Below are 14,324 nucleotides of genomic sequence, written 5' to 3'. Positions count from 1 at the left end.
TTTCCCTAACCCAGAGGGCATCCTGCTTTAACTAGAGAAGGAGCGTTTATTTCTACTCTATTCCTTAGCAGAAAAGCAGGGAGTGACTTCCCTCCCTAAACAGTGCTATCATGTCCAACTCCCTTTCTTGCCATAATTCATCCTGGGCTTTGAGCTGAATTGGTGCCTAGTCACACAGCCAGTGTACACACTGCACTGAGTCTCAAAAACAAGAAGGGAGACAAATCTGTGCTGAAGGTTCCCTCGCTGCTGTGCCAAGGGAACTCCGTGTTTCACAGGAAGACTGACGTCACCCTGCCCTCAATTCCCCATAGGGGTGGCAGGAGGGGAGCATTAAGATTTAATGACGTGCTTCATAATGAAAAGGAAGTAGTCACTAGAGAAAAAACATTGCCCTTCAGAGCAGGTCCACAGGGAATAAAATACTGGGAGGGTGTGGGAGAGAAAGAGCTGAAATAAAGGTCCAGTTTAAGAATCAGTCACAGCCCACACTAACTCCAGAAACCTTGATGCTATACGCAGATCCAGCTGAACGGTTCTCCTTGCACTCGTCACATCGATTTCCCCCCCACTAGCAACTCCCTTCAGTTGTCAGGCTCCCCTACATTTCCAGATAGGCCAGAGAAGCTTGGAAGTTGGCTCTGAGGTAAGCCTCCTTTTTCCTTCAGGGCTGTTTCAGCCACCACTTCCTGGAACGGTTCTGTCCTGCCTCAAGAAATGCTCCGACTGCCCTTCAGAGCTGCCAAATGTGGCAGGGGAAAGTTAAAAGAACCCCAAGTCCCATTTCTCTCTTCCCTCAATATGGGCTCTCCAGTTACAGGAACCCAGCATTTTAGAAAGGACTCTCCACTTTGCAGGACCTCTTTAAAAAGGATGTATACTACTACTAACCCTGTCACAATGCACTTCTGAGATCCACTTCAGATCTAAGCCACTTCTTAGCCACATAAGTGGCTCCTCTGCACAGGTGATGAGGCTTTTCAAACCATTATGCCTGCCTTCCTACAGCAGTCTTAAGCCATTTATTTCCACTTCTTAGCAGGAGAGTCTGTAGCATTCAATACAGGGCTGCAAGAGCAGCTCCCACTCTACAGTCTCCCTTCAAGCATTCGCTCCTATATGGAACCCTTATTATAGCCACACTATAGACAAGCGACCCAATACGCAGGTTGTGGATTGGTCTCATAGCGTGCCAAAAAACAAAAAGGTCACACACAGTCACTTTTACTGAACAGAAAGAACATTTACAAAGAATATCCAAGGAAGTACTCTCAAGGGCCCTTCATAATCACTTCACAAGCGTTGAGCTTTAGTCATCCTTGTTCGAGAAGCTGCTGTTAATTCTGTTCCAATGCTAGTTCTCACAGGCTTTGTCATGCTATTTGCACCCGTTTTATTTATGAGCTAAATGGTTGTGAATATGAGAAGAACTGTAGTTTGCTAGCAGCAATATTGCATCTAAGATGAATGCAGTTATCCCCCATTTAAGAAGTTACAGTAATTATCCAAACACGCTATACCAGGGGTCTCAAACACGCGGCCCGCGGGGTAATTTTCTGCGACCCCCTCGCAGCCCCCCCGCTCTCCCCCAATGTTTACCAGAGTGGTGGCCAGACGTGCACTGGGAGCAGGGCAGGCTCCTTGAGCAGCTCCGGGAAAAGGCTGGAACGTGGGGAGGGGGGGACGGAGGGGCTGTGTGTTTCTGTTGCTTTAGGCAGAGCCCCCAGCAGCTCCCATTGGCCAGGAACAGGGAACCGCGGCCAATGGGAGCTGCTGGCGGCAGTGCCTCAAGCAACAGAAACACACAGCCCCTCCGCCCCCCCTTCCCCACCTTCCAGCCTCTTGCGGGGGCAGGGAGCCTGTCCTGCCCCCAGTACGTGCCAGGCCAGGTCCTGCCCCCCCCCGAACCCCTCCTGCAGCCGAACCCCCTGCACCCCGACCCCCTGCCTCACCCCTCACCCTTCCTGCATCCCAACCCACTGCCCTGAGCCCCAGGCCGCACCCCTCCTGCGCCCCAACCCCGCCATACCCTGCACCCCTCCTGCACCAACCCCCTGCCCTGAGCCCCCTGCTGCACCCCAACCTACTGCCCTGATCCCCCTGCTGCACCCCACACTCCTCTTGCACCCCAACCCCCTGCCCTGAGCCCCCTGCCGCACCTTGCACCCTGACCCCTTGCTGTACCCTCACCCCTCCTGCACCCCACACCCCAACTCCCTGCCCTGAGCCCCCACCACACCCCACTCCCCTCCTGCGCCCCCTGGGGGCAGGGAGGGGGCAGAGTTGGGGTGAGGATTTTGGGGAAGGGGTGGGAAGAGCCAGGACAGGGGCAGGGCCTCATGGAAGGGGTGGAGTGGGGGCAGGGCCGAGGGCAGCGGGGGGCGGGGGGAGAGGGAGGTGTCAGTAATGTGGCCCTCGGGCCAATGTACTAGTCCTCATGTGGCTCTCATTTGAGTTTGAGACCCCTGCACTATACCTTACAACAATACTGCTGAATCATGGGTTTTGGCTGTAGGTCATACCTTTTTTTTTTTTTTGGTTTGTTTTTATTGAAAGGATTTGCAAAAATTCAAGACATTTAAAAGATTCACTGTATCCAATTTCCTTCTTTTGTAGATGTTAAGTGGTTAAACACACTCCTTCAACCAGAAGAGGTCAGTTAGTTTGTCTACTGCATCTGTGCCAGTAGTTTTGCTTTTCACTAACTCCATGGCAGGCTGCCAAATATGAATACAAGTCTGTCACAGTTTTGCTGACATGTAATTTTTGCTTCTCAAATTTCTCTCCCCCTTCCTTTAGCCAAGAAAAGTTTGCTAGTCAATATGAATGGACCTCAGCTCTTTGCCTTCTAAACAGACAAAAGCAACAAGGTTTCACATTCCAAATACGGTTGCATTTTGTGGTGAAGTGATCTCTGTATAGATTGTTTCTAATGCACATAGGGTCTAGTTTGCAACAAAGAGATGTTACATAAGAACATAAGCCAAGACTATTACAAGAGAATTGGTCACAGAGCTGGGCCAGGGAAGAAGTGCAAGACCTAAGAAGAAATAAACATGCATTCCTTTCCATGAATCTTCCTCCCAACATTTCTGAAAGGTACTGTAGTGAGAGAGATATACATAGATATGACTTGGCACACGTCGTTCACCTCTTTTTGCCAGCAACAAGTTTTCTAATGGTCCTCTGTGAAAGCTGCGCCGAGAACAAACTGCAACCAAGCTCAATGCTAGAGCTGCCACAGTGTTCAACTCCTCCTACACCCTGAATCACTACGGAGTTTGGAAGAATCAGGGAATGAGAAGGTATCAAGAGTGCTGTACTGTAGCTCCCATTATCCTCAGGGTTCACATTACCAGGGTTTTATTCTGTATTATTCTGGTTAGCTTCATTAAGCCAGCTTGCTTAATTGCTTAATTTTCCCCTCCCCATCAGAAGTGGAGCAGCCCATTATTGCATGTTCAAGTCACTGGTTCTTAGCTTGGCAATCGCATGAGGATCACATGAAGGATAATACTTTACTCTTCTGTAGCATCTTCCAGCCAAGGGCATCAAAGCACTTCTACATACATTAGAAAATTAAGCTTCAACACCTCACTGAGCTTGGCATCACCATTTTAATATGCTCAAGGCTCCACATAACAGTTGGAAATCAAACCTCTCTGATTCACCGCCTGTGCTTCCCAGGTACTAGGTACATTTATTATGCTCTAATAAATTTGTTAGTCTCTAAGGTGCCACAAGTACTCCTGTTCTTTTTGCGGATACAGACTAACACGGCTGCTACTCTGAAACAGGTACTAGGGTGACCACGCTTGCTTTTGCATAGTGTGTTATTCCGCAGTGACTGACAGGAACATCTATGGTGGCAACACACCATTCCCAAATTCTCAGCCAGCTGATGAATCAAGACTTGCAGAAAATCCTTGTACAGTGAAAGAGTCTGGGCCCAATCTTGAGAGGTGCTAAGCAGCTTCAACTCTTCCTAAACTCTCCACGGCATCAGGCCCTGTCCCCGTGATTAAACCATTAATGTATTCTTGTGATTTCCTCTCCTCCATTCATTTCTCCATTCCATTTGCAATTAAATATCATTCTCAGACCAATTATCTATGGCAGCAGGCTAGGAACAACAGATTTCACACAAACAAGATGCACACATTGGAAAAAAATGTGATGAGTTGCAATGACAATGTTGACTTGCTAGCCCATGATGTAGCTAAATCATCTAATCTTGGTGCTCCTGATTAAGGCAGTGCAAATGCTGTGCTGCTATCTTAGCCAACCTCCCTTCTGAAGCCAGAAGAAAAGTGCTAAACCCTTTTATATGCTCAGCTTCCCAGGCAGTACATTTTCCTCCCCAAAGACCCCTCACTAAGATATATTTTAATAGTTAATGTACAAAATAGTAAAACATCCCTGCCACAGACCTTAACATTCCCCGCAAGGTTTTCAGGTCCTCAGTTTGCCAGGTCACTTTGGCCCCATTACAAATTTAACGTTAATGCTTTGGTGCCAATAATCTACATCCCGGCTCCACGCAATGGATTGGAAGTACAGAAAACCCAACTCCTAGCCCCAAGTGATCATCGTTACATTGTACTAGAGCTTCATCTCAGACAGACAAAGCTGACTTTCTCCTGAAATATATCATACAGACAAAACATTACAGGATTCTTACTTAGGAGATTCATTAGTCTTGAGTTCTTGAAGTTTTCCTGTCAGTATAAAATTGCACAAGATGGGGTAGGGACAGGAGGTCTCAGGGTTCTCAGGCTGCCCTGAGGAACAGTAAATACATCCTTAATTAGAAGCCTGATTTAATTTGTTTTTTATGCTTCATGTCAGAACCCTTGCCTTACCCCACTGTGACTGGCTTCGCCTTAATAAAGGCACTACCAATGTTTTCATAGGAGAATAATGTCAGTGCACTACTGAAGCCAACCATCTCATCATGACTCAACACAGCTTGCATCAGACAACTCAGAAGAGGGGGTGGCAACCATGGAGCATTCTGAATCCAAGTTACTTGGGACAATTGGGCATTTCAGCTAGTCAGAATGTCAGCAGCAAGACAGATCTTTGTTCCCAGAAGACAAGAATTTATGGATCCAATTTACACTTCCCTTCAATGAAAAGAAGGAAAAACACACTTCCCACTCTCCACGCCGACTCTGAAGAGGGAGCAAGTATTTTCAACTTAACTATTTCATCTGTGGACAGCCTTGTGCTCAAGTTGGGAGGGAACTATAATAATTCTATGGTGTTTGGGTGAATGAAGAGAATTCATAGGTTATATAATTATTAATATATAAAAGGTAATTAGACAAATAAGGGGGAGGTGCTTTAGTTCCCATCACTCCTCTACACCTCTGGGAATCAAAATTAACAGCTGGGACCACCCGACTCTACCACAATACAAATGATAAATAAGGTTTTTGTTGGGAAGCAGGCTATAAATAGCTAGAAGATAAGCCTCCAAAAAGGCGACAGTATCAAAGCATCTAAATAACGCAGCACACTATTAGTCTGAGTTAGTGGACAAGTCTGGAAAAGATAGCATTTTACTTAAGCCTAACAGAATGAACTGAATAAATATGGTAATCTCTACTGATGAATCGGTCATTACTGGACTATTAATATTGCAATCCTGTAAATTTTTTTCAGTGTTATCCACATTTTTTTAAATGCAATGGTTACATGTATGTTTTGGAAATAAGATCTTTAACAGAGCGCAAACCTCTCCTTTCACAAGATGCTCTAGCTAGCATAACTAAAGGGCTTTTACAGACAGCAAATAGGCAGAGCAGTGTTTCCTAAATGGTGGGTCTCAACCCACCATAGGTTACAGGAAGGTTCTAGATGAGTCACCACCATGTCCAGGGCCGGATCTACACATGACCAGGCTCTAAGCAACATATACTTCTGGCCCAATGCGGGTGGGGCTGGGGGGATGTAGTGGTTTGAAGGGTGAGAATGTCTTACACTCACCCCGTCCTGGGGGACAGGGCTCAGCTCCCCACTCCAGACACCACAACCTCGTACATGGGATCGCAATGCCTGGAGCTGGCAGCTAGGCCACCCTGCAGGACAGGCGCTGCTGCCACAGAGTGAGCTTACTCTCCAAACCTCTGCACCACCATCATGCCTCCCCTCTGCATTGGGCCAGGATTAGGGTTGCGGTGCCAGGGCAGAGGGTGCATGCCTTTAATGACGGATCACAAAAAGAGACAAAACCCAGGGGGTGGGTCACCTTAGTAAAAAGTTTGGGAACCAATGAAGTAGAAATAAATTGTCATTTGCAGGGACTCAGCAGTAGCTGCCAAGTTCCAGTCACAATGGACATTTTTGTAACCTGGTGCCTGAAGTTATGTACCTAACAAAGTGGTCCAATTTTCAGTAGTACAAAGCACCCACATCTACCATTGACTTGTAAGGGAGTAACTTACAAAGTTTTAAGTTTGGTTTTTACTAAGTCATTTTTGTAGAACTATAAAAACATGCTTGATATAAAAATATATGTATTGCACAAATATTGCACATGCACTTCCTATCTTGAGAAAGAGAAGTTACCTCTGTGCTTCCAGGAGCTCTCACTCCCTTTACAGCCAGCAGCTCCAGCCATTCTGCTCCCGAGCCCAACTCAGCCCATTCACCTGCCCCGGGCAACTGGGATTTTCCAAGCCCCAGTAATGAAGTTAACAGATTTAAGTGCTTAACTTTAAACATCCAAGTTTGGGTGATATTACCCAAAACGGTCACATAAGCGCCATAATTCATGTCAGAGAGGAGAGTATAGACATCCCTGAATATTCACCCATTTCAGAGAATATTGTGTTTATACTTACCAGGAAAAATCAGAGCAGAATTCTCTTGGTTGTGGGGGAGGAGGAGGAGTGGGGTTGAACAAATTCCAATACCCTTCAATTTTAGTACTTAGCATTAAGCTTTGAGAGAGAGACTCAAGAGACAGGAATTCAAGCTCTATAACTAGTTTTAGAGCAATTAACTGCTGAGAGGAAGGAACCTGAGTAAGTCTTTTACTGTCTGAAAGGCCATTATTAGTGCTAGAGAATAAAACAAGCCTTTTACTATTGATAGTGTATGTTTATATGGTTGTTTTTGGACTAGAGTGCGCACACAGTTGTTGTGTGGGGTGGGAACAGATTTTGCCACCAATTCATATGGCAAGCATGCAACCCCAGACATCTATCAAAGCATCAGCCAAATGCCTACACTTAGGGTGCTATAAATAGTACCCATGTGATGCATCCAGTGTGTACTTTCCAGTGTGTGTCGCACTGTGATCCAGTTACCAGCATAAGCTTAGAAGAGAGTTCTCACCTGTCTGGCTACTCTCCGAGCCTCCCAGTAAGGTTTAGAGTCTTCCACAGCTTTTCCAATCTTCTTTACTAGTTCATCTAGTTTCACTGTAGCTTCCACCAGCACAGAGCGGAATTTTTGGCGTGCATCCTACAAGAGGGGAAGAAAAGATAAAAGAAAAATTAGAGTGTTTGTGTAATTTTACTTCTCTTCGTCGGTTGTTCCTAGTGTGGGGATCTTGATTAGGAGTCAAAGAGCAGCCAAGAATGTTAGGATAGTGGCTGTCATTAGTCTTAAGCTAGAACTGTTCCATCATAATAATATCCAGTACCCTGTAATGCACCTAAGAGCAAATATTTCCATTCTGGATGTCAGAACATCTCCTCAGAAAGCAGCATATATAAAAACATCAGGACAGCATAAGCCAGAAAGGGAAATGCCAAGGAGGGGAGAGGAAGAGCAGCAGTGCACCGAGCTCAGAGCGGGATAAAGGACAAAGATACACCTGGCCTGTTGTGTGATTTTCTAATACGACGATACTCAGACTGAGCTCGCAAGCGGCAAGTGTCTCTTTAATGTGCTCCTGCGGCTCTCTGCAGCATACGATATTAAAATACTGCGTGATTTAATTAACAACCAATCAGGATGCTTTTACTAGGTTATTAACCAATTGTAGTTGATAAAATATTAATACTTGGTCGGTTTTGCTATGAGAATAATTATATATACACACATGTAAGTAAGTAAACGAAACTAAGTCTCACTACTGTGGCTCTTTGGGGTAATGATGATCACTAAGTTGGCTCCTGAACCACTGAGGTCTGAGTATCACTGTTCTAATACTAGAGAACAGTTCACGTCCCTGCACTATATCAAAGAGATTTGGACTTGTCCTTTTAAGTGTCCTCTGGAAAGAATACGGACATCTCTTGGGAATAGTTGTCATAACAGACAGCTACATGTTTACTAAGGAATTTAAAGAGACTTTCAAGGCAGTTTTCAGATTTCTGGTCACTTCTTTGAGCATTTCTGCTCTGTAAACTGGACCTGGGTCACAGTGGGTCCTGCCATCTCAAGGCCCAATCCCATGTTGTGTTGAGATCTCTCAACTGTCATTAACTGCACCAAGAACTGAAGGCCCTTTATGGTATTTTGCAGAAGGGGCACCATTTTACAACGGAAACTAGGATTCAAAGGACCTGCTTGCTCCAGGAGAAAGCACCAGGAAACTTTTAAAGAGTCTGTATGCTAATTTTCAGACAAAAAAAACACGTTGATTTAAAACACGCCCTCCTGGCAACATCTCTGTAGAGCTTTCAATTCAGTTTTCTGCCATAAAAGCCAATCTTTTCAGTTCTAGTTGCATCAGTTAGAGAAGATGATTGCTTCCCATTTGACTGTTATCAGGGCCGGCTCTAACTTTTTTGCTGCCCCAAGCAACAAAAAACAGCGCCGCCCCGCCGAGCGCCGCAACCCCCCCCACCCAGAGCGCCGCCCCCCCCCCCCCCCCCGAGCCGAGCGTCACACCGCCAGAGCCCCCCCCCCCCCCCCCCCCGTGGAATGCCATGCGGCACCGCGCTGCCCCCCCGCCACCCAAAGGTTGGCCGCCCCTTACCAGGTGCCGCCCCAAGCATGTGCTTGGTCGCCTGGTGCCTGGAGCCGGCCCTGACTGTTATTCTTTTATGTTTAAGAAAGCCAGAACTTCTCCTGTCATTCCCAAACTGATTTAGCCCTCTTTATAATTAGATAAGGTGATTAGAATCCTCCTTCTGTTCCACTTTTATTTTATTTTTTTTTAAACAGAATGGATCCGATTCTGATTTCAGCATCCAGCATAACTCTGAGTTATTCCAGACTGACAGATGTAATTGAGATTAGAATCTGGCTCTATATTTAAAGGGACCAAGAGCAAGGACCATGTGAGCTCATGACAAACCTTCCAATTCTAATTAGAAAGAAGAATTTAGGCACACTGCTGGAGTGACATTTTGATTAACTGAGAGCAGCTGGTTTGGAGCTCTGTCTAATTCAGACCCTGTTTCCTTTTTTCCTGAGATTTCTAGAATACAAAGTTATATATTCATTGCCAAGATTTAAAAAAAAAAAAGATTGCAACCTAACACTTGGCATTCATAAAGGCAGAAGGGAAAGATTCAAAACAAACTATTAACATGTATTTTTAGTATGCCCAATTATGGTTGATTTTCAGTATTATCTAAAATCCTAACAGGATCAATAGCATAATTTTTTGTCCCCAGATTAATAGTTTTAGCATCTTAAAGTATTCTGATCCACTTTAAAATAATATTTATATGTCTAATGTGGCAACAGCCAATGTTAAAATACTAAATTAACAGTTCTATTCTATTTTATAACTCTGATCTAGCTTAAGTCTCTTTTCTTGGAGAAAAAGAGTTAGTATCAAACTGCATCATGAGATAAAGGCCAGACTATACATGTATGAAATAAGCAAGCTTCTGAATCAGAAGAGTTAAACAAATTACAGCATTTCTAATTAGACTAATGGATTTTATATGATTCACTATTCAAAATGTGAGCTTCACAAATAGGTGAAATTAAATTGCTTTAGCAAATATGATGAATTCATTGCACGAAAATTACTTTTAAAATAGCAAAGCATATTTAGAGGGGGTGGGGGAGAGAATGTTCTTGCCCTGCTGGGAAACCTACCATTAAAAACTCATTTCTAAGTGACATCGTTAGCTAGGTTTATTTTCACTTTCCCCAGATTTTCAGATGGGGGCAAGGAGGGTTGTGTGTTAAAATGTGAGAAGTCCTTAATGCATATGAAGAGACCCTCACAGCATCTAGTTCAAGCAGCCTCATTCTTAGCTCCATAAAAACACTCTTGGAAGGAAGAAAACTGTCAACAAAAACTCCTTATAATGACTAATTTGTGCATTGAAACCTTCCCCAGTTTTATTCATGTTTAATTATATGTACTCTCATCCCTTAGGGAAGGGAATGTGACTATCTCCACATGGAATAAAAACAGCATGGAACTGTCAAACCAAGAGCAAATCTGGTGAGAAGCCACAGATCTTTATCCAATGAAGCACCTCCTAATTACTGTGCTGTAACAAGAGCCTCTCTAATTGGCACCTTAAGCATACATCTTGCAAACACTTAAGCACATGCTTAGCTTAACCCCTGTGAATAGTCCCATTCAAGCCAATGGGTAAAATTACACACATGTTCAAGTGTTCTGAGGATTGGGGTCTTTTTTTTTTTTTAATTAAACAAGACACCCACAATGAGGACCCCAAATGAAATTCGGATGAATAAAAGAAAGTTGGTGATATCTATGTTAAGTGACAATTGTTTTTAAACCCTATCGTTTATCAGACAGCCCATTTTAAACCAGAATATGTCCTCAAGTTTCTGTTTATCAGAAACAGAAGATCCTAATTCTGCATGTTCAACTTTCTTCTGAATTATAAAAAATGATCAGCAGACTCTCATCTTTTATGTGCCTTGCTCATTAGCAAAGGTTTCTAATTATTTTCTCAAGTTGGGCCTGTGGTGTGATCTAACACAACATTAGTGGTGGTTGCAAAACCCAAAGCACCAGTAGCTCCCAGAGAGGTTACCACCCCTCCATTTCATTCCCACACACTACTTTCACTTTTCATTAGCCCCGTCAACATGAAAGGCACTTCCACGTTAAATGTTTCAGCTAAGCAACTGTAGCACTGTTTGTCCCTGCAGTTCAGTGCATCCACACTAGCCAGACAGTTAACCTAAACTGATTCCACTCCCACCAACAGCTGCTGTACCACCTGCCCAAATTCCCAGGCACAGCTCCCCAGAGCAGGGACATACAATGACAGCACAGGCTCCATCACCTTCTGTCTGACCTGCCAGTGAAGGGCATAGAGGAGTACCATCCAACTGTGCTGAACCAACTGAACTAGTGCAGCTGCAACAGCTGCACTGCCCACTGACACCAGCTCTGCCACAGTTTGAACTGAGCTGGAGTGGACAGAAACACTGACCAGGCTTGCTCAGAAGTGCCATGACACCTGGAGTGTTTGCTCAACATCCGGAGAACTTATGTGAACGGACGGGCATTCCAAGCACTCAGATTCATTGCAAAGGAAAGATGATCCAGCAATTGGGGCATTAGCCTGGGACCTGAGACACCCAGGCTCAAGTCTCTGCTCCACCACAGAGTTCCCATGTGACCGTGGGCAAATCACTTAGGTCTTCTCTGCCCCAGTTCCCTGTCTTTCCAATGGGGATTATAGCACTCCCACCTCTCACAGGGGTGTTGTGAGAATAAATACAGTAAAGATTCTGAGGAGCTCAGATACTATAGTCAGAGGGGCCATATAAATACCTGAGATAGATATACCAGACAGGCCTATCACGTGCACTGGGAGGACTCTTCTTCACCTGCACCTCCAAATTATCTATTGCCTTGCTCTCCATGACCAGCTGCCATCATGGTTCTGTAGGTGTACATGTTTTGCATTTACCTTGTTTAACTGCAAGATACCTCTTCTGCCTCTATCTAATGCCCTAACATGTGCTTGCTGGGGAAAGGAAGTGAAAAAACTAACGGTGCAGCATGGGGCACACGGCAAAGCAGTCACGGGAGTGAGAGTGCTGCAAGGCTGCTCAGACGAAACCCACAGAGATTAAGTTCTTTCTCCCCATCTATATTCGGTCTTTCGGTTCCTCGTAAAAATAATTAAAATATTTCATCATCAACTTTAAATCTGATTAGAAGTAGTATTCAAAGTCGTTTCTCTGCAGTTTCAGGTACTATCCCTGCTCATGAGTCACCCTGTCAATTTTTTGTGGTTTTACAATTATATGTTTTCCCCCTCTCCTGTTGCTATGCTATGCCCTGCACATAAAACAGGGCAAACTACACAGAATGGAGAGCAAAGCTAACTGTACAGAGTTTGCTCAAATGCCAAAGTAAACAAGCCGAGCAAAGCCGACTTTTTCCTCCAGTCTCTTTTGGCAATAGAGCCTGCCAAATGTTATCCTATCATCCTTCAAAGTTCCTTGTAAGGATAGTAGGATAACAATGTTTCAGATAAGAGGCTGATTTTTAAGTAACTGTGTCTAACATTTCATTCTGTCTCCCCCTTGTTCAATTGCAACTGTAAGAAGTTTTTCCTTAAGTTTCAACAGAAGTCAAGGTGTTTCACTTCTGTATGCATTATGGTGGAGAGAGGAGAAGGAAAGGGTCAAAACCTAGCTCTTCACACTGGGAGCACTTAATAGCTAGAATTTCAGATAATTACTTGTTTATATTTCGCTATACACTGAAACGTAAGCACAGTATTTGTATTCCAATTGATTTATTTTATAATTATATGGTAAACATGAGAAAGGAAGCAATTTTTCAGTAACAGTGGCTGTGACCCTTGTATTTTTATGTATGATTTTGTAAGCAAGTAGTTTTTAAGTGAGGTGAAACTTGGGGGTACACAAGACAAATTCAACTCCTGAAAGCCGGGTACAGTTGTCTGGAAAGGTTGAGAGCCACATGGAACTAAAACTGGCAAGTGCAGCACCAATATGTATCAAATGGGGACAACTGGGGTTTACTCTTCAGCACAAAGGGAATATTTATTGTCCTAACAATTCCCCACTAAGAATTCCTTAGCTCCCTCTCCTCTACCCCTTGCCAATAGGGAGATTCTAGAAGTGTAGCTTTGGGTAGAAGACTGGCATGCTCCCCAACACATGCTGCTGTTGGAATAGTCCTTTTTGAAAAGCAGACTGTTCCAATAACTGTTTCTTTTGAGCAGTGGTCTGCTATTGAACTACAACAGAGGACCATATCTGACAATAGACTGTTCAGACAGAAGGCTCCCCACTTTACCGCCCACCCCCAAAAAATAAAATACTATTTTGCACTTACATAGCAGCTGTTAAGAGGATCAAATATGTTTTTGTTCCTTTCTGATGCAAATGTCAACAAGTGAGGTTTGGAGTTAGATTCTGGAAGGCAGGCAAACCTCGGTTCCCGCCCTTCAGGCGGGGTGTATTTTCAAATGCAGCATTTAAAAGCAGTTTAAAATCCAGAGCTCTGTGGAATGTGATTTGCTACAGCTTTGCAGTTGAGGGAGATTAGGGGGCTCAGCTCACTCATTCATTGCTCAGTTCATCTGGACTTCAAATGCTGGGGCTACAGTATCCTCTTCACAACGCAGTATGCAGAAACTAGTATCCTCTTGACAACCCATTATTCAGGAGGAAGGAATGTATTAGTGACTGCAAGATACATTCAGGGTTAGGGTTACTTTACAGTAGTGTAAGTTTCCAAGGGCCAGAGGAAACATTCATTCGGTTTTCCCATGCTATAGATATCTAATGCTGCTATGATATTTAAGATCGTCCCTTCAAAGTTAGGGACATACAAATATCTAACTTATGCCCACAAATTCCAGGTGCACCCAATTTGCACGCCCGCCTGGTATTTGCACATCTACATTAGAGACACAAACATTCATGCACTCCTAACACTGAAAATCTGGCCCTTGAAAACTCAAAGCATTATCAAATTGTTTATCAAGGTCCTCACTGTCTGGTTTGTATTTTACTAGATCATGTGGAGAGTATACAACTGTCAGCCTTTCAAAAGAAAAACAACCAACCCTTAATACTTAATTTTTTTTAATGAGAGTAAGATGTCACCTGACTCACCCAGTGATCTATTCCTTTGCCAGCTAAAAAATAGAGATTTGGGGCATCCCCTGTACCCTCCAGCCCCACGAACAGTTGCAGGCAGGGCCCACTGCCAAGCTGAAGTTTAGTTTTATAAAAAAGGAGAAATTGGGTGGTCTTTCTAAGCACTCTTTTTTTTATTAACTCCCTGTGCCAGCAGCACACTTCTGCTTCGGGAGGTGGAGGAGAGGTGTCAGGCTGAAAAACCATCTGGCCCTCTTGGGCAATGGTTCTTTCCAGAAGGGGTAATCAGAAAGAAATCACTCTTGTACAGTCAGAAATGGAAGGAAAAG

The 14,324-nt window shown here is 44.1% G+C and overlaps 1 protein-coding gene across 1 annotated transcript in view; it reads right to left on the bottom strand.

Annotated features, from left to right (window-relative positions):
* SH3BP5 (SH3 domain binding protein 5) overlaps positions 1 to 14,324 on the bottom strand; it is a 61,614-nt gene that overhangs the window by 38,546 nt on the left and 8,744 nt on the right. The window contains exon 3 of the mRNA XM_034760897.1: positions 7,345 to 7,473. Coding sequence (XP_034616788.1) covers positions 7,345 to 7,473 — 129 coding nt within the window. The remainder of the gene's footprint in view (positions 1 to 7,344; positions 7,474 to 14,324) is intronic.

The sequence above is a fragment of the Trachemys scripta genome, chromosome 2 (genome assembly GCF_013100865.1).
Source record: "Trachemys scripta elegans isolate TJP31775 chromosome 2, CAS_Tse_1.0, whole genome shotgun sequence".
In the NCBI taxonomy this organism is placed as follows: Eukaryota; Metazoa; Chordata; order Testudines; family Emydidae; genus Trachemys; species Trachemys scripta.
The sequence above is the reverse complement of the archived record's forward strand: the minus strand, read 5'-3'. Positions and strand labels throughout refer to the sequence as shown.